At 45.6% G+C, this 10,880-nt stretch overlaps 1 protein-coding gene across 5 annotated transcripts in view; it reads right to left on the bottom strand.

Annotated features, from left to right (window-relative positions):
- Nucleotides 1-146: 146 nt before the first annotated feature.
- LOC125750480 (transcription factor 7-like 2) overlaps nucleotides 147-10,880 on the bottom strand; it is a 32,593-nt gene continuing 21,859 nt past the window's right edge. The window contains exons 5-12 of one of the 5 annotated variants that reach the window (XM_049028337.1): nucleotides 9,376-9,463; nucleotides 8,223-8,309; nucleotides 7,443-7,565; nucleotides 6,922-7,084; nucleotides 5,738-5,845; nucleotides 4,309-4,357; nucleotides 3,016-3,088; nucleotides 147-940 (exon numbers count right to left, since the gene is read on the bottom strand). In XM_049028337.1, the coding sequence (XP_048884294.1) occupies nucleotides 643-940; nucleotides 3,016-3,088; nucleotides 4,309-4,357; nucleotides 5,738-5,845; nucleotides 6,922-7,084; nucleotides 7,443-7,565; nucleotides 8,223-8,309; nucleotides 9,376-9,463 (989 nt within the window). In that variant the 3' untranslated portion in view covers nucleotides 147-642. Of the gene's footprint in view, nucleotides 965-3,015; nucleotides 3,089-4,308; nucleotides 4,358-5,737; nucleotides 5,846-6,921; nucleotides 7,088-7,442; nucleotides 7,566-8,222; nucleotides 8,310-9,375; nucleotides 9,464-10,880 lie in introns of all 5 variants that reach the window. The other 4 variants (XM_049028336.1, XM_049028339.1, XM_049028338.1 and 1 more) reach the window with 4 other exon arrangements.

Here is a 10,880-nt window from a genome sequence, read left to right as displayed (position 1 = left end):
TTTCCCCCACCGCGGCATGCAACACACATTTGAGTAAAAAAAAAAAACACATTCTGAAAGGAACTATTTTTTTTTTTATTCGTGAACCTGATTGTTTGATAAATTAGATTAAATGTGAAAAATTCCTTCCATCTAGCAAAAATAGCACATCCGAGGATGTAAAGTCTAATCTGTAGTTTTACAAAAGTAGTACAATGGTAACTAGAAGTAAATTTTCTTTCAGTGCTGAACTTCCCTTCCTGGACATACCTAAATTATGTTAAACTCTTGATAATTACAATTGCTTTGTAACAAATGTGAATACAAAGATTCTTTTGAAATGTTTGGTAATTACAAAGGATTTGGAATTAGAACCTGTTCCAATAAACTATTTAAACAAAGAAGAAGGTTCTATATGTTCTCCGTGTATTAACATTAAACAAACTTGTGCTTAAAAAAGGGGGGGGTGCAGGCTTATCGTTGAAAGTGGTACGAGGCAAACGCGGTATGCTGTTCTGTTTTACCTTTTGCTTGGCTTATAATGACATTTAAGTGCCGCCAGGTCACTCGTAGCGGCAGGCAGAGCAGCGGCTCTGTCTGTAAAGATGTGGGTTATTAGCTCTCCAGCGAGGCCAGCCTCGCCGCCCGTGTGGTTGGGCCGTGTCACTGCGCTCGTTCCCATAGGTTTGTTCTGGCGGTGGCAGTGCAGGGTGATAACAATGAGAGTGCGATGGAGGCGGAGCCTGAGGGAGCAGCACCACTAAAGCTTTCAGAAGCAGTGTGGAGACTGTGAAGGTTTCTCAGGGCAGAGAGGGCGTGCACGCTCCGGCAAGACTGAGGACAGCAGGGGGCAGGGGTGTCAGCCGGGGAGCAAGGTAAATTTACAGCACTGCCGTTGGAAGAAGGGGGGCTCCCACACTCTCCTTCTCCTTGAAGGTAGCGAATGCACTTCTTTTTCCTCCTAGGAACAGTCAAGAGAGTTTATCTGTGAATGAAAGTTGGACGCAAGCTGTAAAACCCAGACAGTCACAGCACAGCAGAAAGATCACACTGGTACACAAAGAGATGGAGATGGAACTCCCTGGAAATCTACGCTGGACTGGAGGTGCGGAGCCGCCGGTCCGCCACCCCTGGCATTTAAACACGAGTGTTTGTGATGTAACTTCTAGCTGCCTTCTAAGACAGGATGCTTTCTGATCGTCATACAAGGTTCAACCCTTAGATCAGTGTTTCCGAGCCTGGTCCACAGGGACCCCCAGTCGGTTGCTGCATTTGCTCCCTCCCAGCTTCCAGTAGGGGGAGCCCCCGAGGACCAGTTTGAGACCTAGCAGTCCGCTGTGCAGTCAGACTGTATTCAAATAAAATGACTGCTGCTTCCATCAGTGTTACAGTTGCCTTTTCGATCAGTCTTCAGTATTCTAAACTTTATCATCAGTTAAAAATGTTGCAATTACAAATGCATTAATCTGGCTTTGCTGGGAAATATCGCTGGGAAGCACAGCGGTGACTCCTGAGTCACTGGTCACCAAAAAGATTAGTCATGGCACCCAACTACACAGCTGAGAGGAGCAGGTGCTGGTGTGTTTGGGAAATGAGGAGGAGGGTGGCGGGAAAATGAAGGTGAACATCTGCAGCATGCAAAGCAGACATCAGACAGTGACAGTGAGCTTATCTAGATATAAACAGGTAAATAGATGGCAAAGCAAAGACAGATGCTGGTGATAGATCTGCACACCAGTATAGATCAGCCCGATCTGCCTTGGATTTCATATAAATGTTTTTTGGAACGTGCTAAGATGCTATGTTAACAGTGACGGCACCCAATCAGTGCTCTTTTCTTAAGGCATTCCTGTCCGGGACCGGGAGCCTGCACTCTGCCAGCTCAAACGCTGCACTCAGTATAATTAAATAATAATTAGGGCAGCATGGCAGTGCAGTAGTTAGCACTGGTGCCTCACATCTCTGAGACCAGCGTTTGAGTCTGTGTAGTTTGCATGTTCTCCCCATGATGTCTCCTGCCCACCCACCCCCCCCCCCCCCCAGTCCAAAAACATGCGTAACTGGAGCTGCCAAATTACCCTGCGACAGGTTGGCCCCCCATCCTGGGCTGTTCCCTGCCTTGTGCCTATAGGCTCCCGACCCCCCAGCCCCCACAAGCCTGAATAGGACAAGTGATTCCAAAAAAATGGACGGATGGAAGGCTTGAATTGCGTGTAGTGATGCCTCATGAGCCAATTTCTGTATTTTAAGATCCCACTAGATGGTGCTCTTGGCATAATATTATTGTTAAAGTCTTTATTTGCATATTTATTTGTGATCTGTGTGTCCTCTGCCTACTCTTATAAGAGTGGACACAGTTGGTCTCTATGTTTACAAATGAAGTCCTGGTTATCAAGGTGAATTAAACATACATTACTGTTAGGTTACGTAAAATGTAATACAGGTAATCCTGGCTGATTTTTCACTGAGTATCTCAGACAAAGTACGTTTTTAATCATTGATACTATTCTATGAACCTCTATGAACCTAACACCAAATCACAGAACAGTAACATACTCCAAACATGCCAGCTGCACTCCAAATTATTGGTAGGTGAAAAGGGTCAGCACAGCAGAAATATTGCTAAACGGCACCCCACTTTCAACAGCAGTGCTAGCGCTAGTTATGTGATATTAATTGAAAACGAACTGTAAGTAATTATGCACACTTATGGTTGTTTAAACACCAGTGCTGATGCTCAGTCCTTCTCTTGGAAAATAAACTTAAGTGGGATTTGTGGGGAGATTTTATTTTTTCCGTTATACTGTGATATGCACTATTATGTGGGTGTATGACAGCACGACTGTTTCAAGCACAAAGTTACAGAATGTGGATATGCATAGATGGAAAGTGTACAAAGCAGATGGAAGTGATGTTTTTTGTAAGTTAGTGTTAATGTGTCATGACCACCACTAGGGGGCAAGGGGGGGACATAAAGAGCAGAAAGTGGTGAACTGACAGCATGGGGGGAGGGGGTCTTCTAAATGCAGTACACACCTGCAGGGACCACACCAGTCTGTCTGCTGACTGAGGCCAAACCGGGCCCGGCATTTCATAGGAGAGCTGGCATCTGAGAGCGCAGAGGCGTGCAAGAAAGAGGAAACGAGGGAGACAGAGGGAGGGAAGGCAAGGAAAAAATAACAAAAAGCTCCAATGAAACGAGACCTTAAGTTGTACATTTTCAGAAAGACGGAATGCTAATCAGTCCCAAAAACAAAGACAAGGAAGGTAGAGCTGTAATATACGCCAAGTGCAAGATTTAGGTTATTCTTTTAAATACTGGAGTAAAACAGCACAGAAATGTTGAACCTTCATGCTGTCATATAGCATGTAAGGGGATATTCAGAGAGACAGTTGTGTCACACAGTTTCAGGGCACATGTCATATGATTTTGTTAAAGACTTTAGAGACTGGATATCAAGTGTGAACGGTTTGGCCTGTACACAAGAATTTTTGCATGTATTCTACCACTGTCTAGTAATGACTATACCACCATTCTTGTACATGTAAAAACACTACTTTTAATTTGATTTCTGATGTAAATTTTGTGCAAGATAGTTCATTCCTGTGTTTGTAAATTCATTTCATTGTAAAGAAGTTGTATTTTACACACTCCCATGACAAACACCAGAACACAATGCCAGTTCTGAATTTGTAACCCCGCTACCCGGTCCGTTACAGATAGGCACCTGAACTGGCTGGTACAGACTGCAGCCCCCACAACCCGCCACGTTACAGATAGGCACCTGAGCCAGGCAGTGCAGACCTCCGCCCCCACCACCCACCACGTTACAGATAGGCACCTGAGCCAGGCAGTGCAGACCTCCGCCCCCGCCACGTTACAGATAGGCACCTGAGCCAGGCAGTGCAGACCTCCACCCCCGCCACGTTACAGATAGGCACCTGAGCCAGGCAGTGCAGACCTCCGCCACCCACCACCTTACAGATAGGCACCTGAGCCAGGCAGTGCAGACCTCCGCCACCCACCACATTACAGATAGGCACCTGAGCCAGGCAGTACAGACCTCCACCCCCACCACCCACCACGTTACAGATAGGCACCTGAGCCAGGCAGTGCAGACCTCCACCCCCACCACCCACCACATTACAGATAGGCACCTGAGCCAGGCAGTGCAGACCTCCACCCCCACCACCCACCACGTTACAGATAGGCACCTGAGCCAGGCAGTGCAGACCTCCGCCCCCACCACCCACCACGTTACAGATAGGCACCTGAGCCAGGCAGTGCAGACCTCCGCCCCCACCACCCACCACGTTACAGATAGGCACCTGAGCTGGCATCCTGCTGCTTCTCTCTCTTCCTCTTTTTTTTCTTCCCCTGCAGTCCAGTGAAAAAGATGATAAAACAATTTCTATTAGGCCAAGACAAGGTTAAAAACAGAAAAACATCTGAAAATTAACCTGAAAAGCAGCTTATAATTATTTCGCTGACAGTCTGATCTCTGTAGTGGTACTTAGAAACATTTTGTATCAACCACTGTTTATTCTAACATTTGCAGTCATGGCTGAAAATACGACTCCTGACAGTGAGTGTGAGAATGTGAAAGGAGCTTCACATATGTGAAACCACACAGCTTGAGCGACAGGGTAATACACTGTGGTTTAGGGTTTAAACAGGACTTATATGATTAGGTCCTTCATACAGAATATATCACTGCAACACCTTGGTCTGACAGTGATGAAGTCCAGCTGCTGTACTAGTGTCTTGTTTGACACAGTGTGCTGCTAGGTGCAAGGAGGTGCTTCCGGTGACAGTGGGATGCGTGACCTAGATTGTTACCACGGTCACCGTTACGTTGTTAGAAATGAATCAGACAGATATTGCTATGGGTTAAGACTCCCATGCTGTCAAACTGATCTGAGGTCTGTTTTTTCAGGAACTATTTTCAGATATTAGGTCATCATGGAGTCATCATGCCACCATAGTTTTAAAATTTCAAAACAAAGTCTAACGCACTCATGTTTCCATTCTTGAGTTTATGGCTATAATATTCTAAGGTCTCACAGTTACTTTCAGACACGATATTTGGGTGACGTTCCGGGGTCCGCTTATCATGATTTAGGTAGAATTTAAAGGAAGTCGCTTCTGAGGCCTGAACAGACATCAGCAGTGACATACCTCCCTTGTACCACAGCAAAGAAACAGTACAGGAAAGGGCGAGAGCGCACAGGGCCCACAGCCAGCTGTCAGGGTCTCACACGGGGAATTCAGGCCGGTACAGTGATGACGGCACTCAGCGGAGCTTAGGGTAAACCCCACTGGCAGAGAGCTAAAGTGTGGACTATCTGTGGTTTAGAGTTTAAACAGGACTAATATGATTACACTGAGCGCCTTCATACACAATATATGACTGCAACCCCGTGGACCAGGTTAAGAATCACCAGTCTAAGGGTGATTATACACAGGGCTAACATCTGAGCAATGATACTGAGGCTAACCCGTCGATATTGGGCAACAAATTTGTGTTTGAAAAACTTCGATCAACAGTTGGCAACTTCTCGAGATCATCCAAATCCAGATGGTGCCCTTTGTCTCGCTTCATTGGATATTGCCAGGCGACATTGCTCAGAAAGTCGCCCTGTGATTCGTCGTCTTAAGGTGAGGATGAGTAGCTTCTCTGTCCTCCCATTTACGTTGTTCCCAGGACCCTGCTGGAGTACAAGATATCAAAAAGGGAGGGGGGGGGGTGACACTCACGTAGTTGTCCCGGGCAGACCAGCTGGGGTAGAGCTGCATGTGAAGCTGCCGCTCTTTCCTGGCCAGCTCATAATACTTGGCCTGCTCCTCCCTGGACAGGGCGTGCCACTAGAGGGCGCCACAACAAAACGAGCATCTTAAGAGTTTCGTACAATCAATCACGAGAGTGGTAGGAAAGCAGCTTAGTAAATGGGGTTTCTGTTCCTCTGTATGTTCACGGAAAGCTAATATCTAATGCAATATTTTAGTAGTATTTAACAAAATTCTTAATAATAAGCAGTCAGTATGCAAGCTTAATGTTAGTTGTGTTGATACTTAATGCCATGTCAGGAACCAGGGCTGTCCCCATGGCAAGTGCATATGGATATCAAAACAGATTAAAGAACCAAAAAGGCGAAAAGTTCATAAATAACTATAAAATGTTGTGAAACAGTTAAAACAATCTATATTTAACAAAAAGTTAAATACAACTACCAGGAACACAGCAAATACAAGCTTTGTGACAATAAAAGTTAATATCTAATATTATACTTTAGTAGCATTTAAATTAATACTTAATAGTAAGTGGTTATTGAGCTACAAATAAATGTGTTTGTCAAAGGGGTATGATTGAAATGAGCTTTAAATGGAAGTTATGAAGCTTCATTAATTTTGTAAAAATGTTTCAGATTTATTGGTTTATCGACAAGCGGCGTGTAAGATACCCTCACATATCTTCTGTACAGATGTTTTCTTAAGTGTCATTTTTCTGTCTGATTCCTTCAGTTTGCCATTTTGCTATTAACTGCGATTGTAGTCACTAGCTCCCAGAGGGAAACTAAACACAAATGTTTGGTGTTTTATGTTATCGCAAAAAGTGTTCATTACCGTCTAAAGTAATATAAATTTTTGCAAATAAATAAATAATGATTGTTTTTGTTGGAAAACCAATAAATTTGCAATACTTTTACTGATGTTTGCAGGGATCTCAGGACTTTCTCTGAGCTCTGTGATGAAAATGATCAAAAGATCGCTGAGGAGTAACAGGCTTAGTGATCGGAGAGTCCAGCTCACCCTGCCACTGTGCCCCCCCGGCCCAGCCGCAAACCCTACCCTACGGCCCAGGATCTGGTTGATGGCCATGCGCTTCTTTACTGTGCCACTGTGCCCCCCGCCCCTGTCATGTCCCCCCCCCCAGGCCCTACCCTCCGGCCCAGGATCTGGTTTATTGCCGCGCTCTCCTTCAGCGTGCACTCTGCGATCACTTTCGCCCGCATCTCTTTCATGTAGAGCATGAAGGCGTTCAGTGGCTTCTTGATGACTGGCTTTTTGGGCTCCCTCTCCTGCCTGCTCTCAGACTGTAGCTTTCTACTGAAAGAGAAAACATGTTTATAGTAATAATAATTAGTAAAATCTTCATTTTTATCCCTCATCAATTTGACATCACGAACAGAATTCAACTAGTCTTTGCAATAATCGACAAATCTGAGACCACGTGACGTATTCTCAGCCTGATTGCCTCCTGACCCATGGCCTAAATTTCCTGGGACAGGCTCAGTGTAAAACTCTAAAGCACTTTGAACGATGTATGCACGCATTTGCATGAGTTTATTTAGCATGCATGCATTCATGCAATATTTAAGTACAGATTTATCATGGTAATGCAAATGTGAAAACTCTAAATCTGCCGCAAAGTTTGCTGCAGCGGTCTGCGGTAAACACTCACGAGTAAGTATTTCTGTCACATGGTTCATCGTCATCCTGTTTGCCAGTAGGGGGCACTATGGCAGGATGGGGTATCCCTGTTGCATGCATGCTTGAAGGTCCCAACATGAAAGAATGAGGAAACCTGGGAAGGCACAAAAACAGACCGTCAGCCTGCACATCAAACATTTTTTGTTGTCATTATGCATTGAGGCCTTTTAAAACAACTACACACAGATTCCACCTCCTTGTTTCTGCCTATTCTTATTTTCAGCAGGAGATGGTGGTCTGCTTGCATTTTGCACCAAATACCAGCTAAGCTGCGTAGAAGCTGATACAAGGAGAAACCTATTACATATTAAATTAAGCCAAATAAGACAATTACATCATTTAATTGTTTTCTGTCCTCAAGTCCATTGGAACATTTTTTGTTGGCTTCAAGAAGATTAAATCCAACTTTTTAAGAAAACAAGTGATCCGTAAACTCAAAGATTCACGAGAAAAACATAACACACACAAATACAAAAACACGACGTCCATCAGAACCCATTTACTCTCTGATTTGCTTACTTTTCCTGGCAATTAAACTGAATGATCTGAAGCAGACACAGACACAAAGGGAAAAGAGCCTTGCTCTTGGCAGGATGCTGTATGATCTGAATGCCCTGCCATGAAGCATATAACTACTGCCACACAGAAAAGCACATGGTGGGGTCCTGGTTGGCAAGAAGCATCAGTGGTGAGAGTTAAGTCGAATGTGGGAGAGTGTGCCAGCATGCGGCCTGGAGCAGCTGTTACCTACCGAGCGAAGGAGGAGCTGCAAGGGTGGTTGGGGGGGTAAGACTGCCCGAAGCCGCAGGAGGACAGCGGACAGACAGGCTGGCTTTGCCTGGGGTTGGGGTACAAGATCACAGCGCATCAGTCCAGTGGGTGACACGGGGCTCACATTAACAAGAGAAGCAGCAGCCGGACAAATTCGGTTAGTCACGTGTACGGAGAGCATGAGGACCGCAAATCTGCTGTGAATAAATGGCAAAGGTACTCTCAAAAATACACTTTAGTGTTAATGGGCTGCACAGGCACTTTCAAGAGTATACCCAAGAGTACACCCACCCAGAAACCTTCAAGGTCTGCAACCTCATATTACCTCAAATGAATCATCTTGACGGAGATACGTCTCAGATACACTTTAGATACCACCTTCTTGGCCAGTACAAACCCCATCCATTCTTTTTTTAATTAGTCTGGAAAAACAGCTACATGTTCTGGAGATGCTCAGGAACAATCTGATGCTATTTAGAAGCTCGTACAGCGGTGACCCTTCATATGGGAAATGAAAACAGAGGGAAACTAGAGCCACACACGCTGGTTTTTATAGTTTTTCAAATTCAGTGATAATCCTCAAAAGATGAAAAAAAGTCACAAGCCACACAAAGTTACAGCTTCACCTCTATTATTGAGCTGATCTCTCTTTATTTCACTGACTTCCTGAAAACTGGAAAATACCAAAATGATCAGCAGGGCTGCCCGCACCACTACAATCCTGAGCGGGAACACGACTATCAGACTATATAACAGGACAGGCAAGAGTTCTGTGACACACAGTTTCATTCAGCTCCAAGCCCCTGTACCCTGTTTCCATCCATGGCCCAGTTTGACACGAGCCTCCAGACCCCAGCCTCACCCTGCCGCCACTTCCCTCAGGATACTCATTTTATAGGGAGTCAATCGTACAACTAACAGCAAGAACAAAATCCACCGACAGTCATTAGGTACATTTTCTCTGGTTGAATGATGGCATTTAAAGACAAGGAGAAATACAGTAAATAAAAGCACATTCGGAAAGAATAAAATACACACTTGTGAGATATTACTGGCCTTGTGACTTACTGCTAGACTGAGGGGGTGGACCCTGACTTAAATTTTAAAGCTGTGTGGAGCAACAAGTGTCTTACCAGCCCATGGGGTGTGGGATCTGTCCCACGCTGCCTGGGGGGAGGGAATAAAACGCTGTTATGTCCTGGCACTGTGGCCTGTGAACACCTGCAGGGAAGATATTTAGGTGACATTTAAGTGAAGTCATCTAGGCTGCAAGTGGAAGGGCTATAATTAGCTGGCTGGGAACCAGACATGTCAATGGGCAATGTCAGAACCAATCAGCAGAGAGGAGCAAGATATTTATGCCCTGGGGCGGGGCGGGGCGGGGGGGTTGGGGGGGGGCATGCCTTGACAGGTCTTTGTATACGCTTCGGAGAACAATCAAAACACAATCCCAGAAAGATTTAACGAGGAAGTGTTCGATTGCAACCGAAAGGCACAATTTACCGGTCACAATTTGTCATGAAAAAACAATGTGACCAAAAATCATCTTAATGCACAAAAGAATATATAGGGATTTTTTTTTAAATGCTGTAAATTCCAACTTCACTTATCCATCTTCCAACTGGTTATCCTGGACATCCCAGGCAGCACAGAGCATCAGGTAGAGGACAGATGCAAGTCCAGTGCAGGGTACATGCATGCACACACTGGCACATAAAGACGCACCATCACACAAGGCAGACAGCTGAGAGAAGTCAGTGAGCCTGACTGCATTCCGCAGGCCAAAAAGGGAAAGCAGAAGGAATCGGCCGCATGTTGAAATGCATTACTGCAGGGTTCCAGCTCAGCTAATGTTCCCAGAATTACTGTTTCTTTTAAAAAAGACAGGTTATTTTTTGTTGTTTCCATTCAATAATACTTAAAATTTGTGTTTTCTAGTAATTTCCCCCATGAATTGCCACCTTATCGTGGTGAAGGGGTTTGTGCACCTCTATGATCCTAGGAGCTATGTCGTCATGGGCAACTGCCCCTGGTAGGGTCTCCCAAGGCAAACTGGTCCTAGGTGAGCAACCAGACTAAGCGTGATTCAGAAAACCCTCAAGATGATGAACAATATAACGGACCATGTTACCCTGCCCAGACTGGGGAGACCGGGGCCTCGTGATGGAGTCAGGCCGGGGGGGGGGGGTTAGGGGGAGCTCAAAGGTGAACGCCTGGAGGTCAGGTCTCTACCCATGGTGCCTGACCGAAAGAGTTACATGGGTACGCCCTCCTGTGGGCCCACCACCTACAGGAAGGGCCGTGGGGGTAGGGTGCGATGTAGATCAAGTGACAGTGAAAGGCAGGGGTCTCAGCAGACCGATTGTTGGCGACTAACTCTGGCTAAAGATACATGGAATGTAACATCTCAGATGGGAAAGGAGCCTGAGCTGCTACGGGAAGTAGAGTTATACCGACTAGATATACTCAGGCTCACGGCAACACATGGCTCAGGCTCTAGAACCAAACTCCAGGAGAGCGGCTGGAGTTGCCCATGGTAAGAGGCACCAGGCAGGCGGGGGGTTGCTTAAAGCCCCTTGGTGCCTGTTATTGGATTTCTATGCTAACCACAGTTTGTCAATGAGGAACACCATGTTCG

This window comes from Brienomyrus brachyistius, chromosome 10 (genome assembly GCF_023856365.1).
Source record: "Brienomyrus brachyistius isolate T26 chromosome 10, BBRACH_0.4, whole genome shotgun sequence".
Classification (NCBI taxonomy): Eukaryota; Metazoa; Chordata; class Actinopteri; order Osteoglossiformes; family Mormyridae; genus Brienomyrus; species Brienomyrus brachyistius.
The sequence above is the reverse complement of the archived record's forward strand: the minus strand, read 5'-3'. Positions and strand labels throughout refer to the sequence as shown.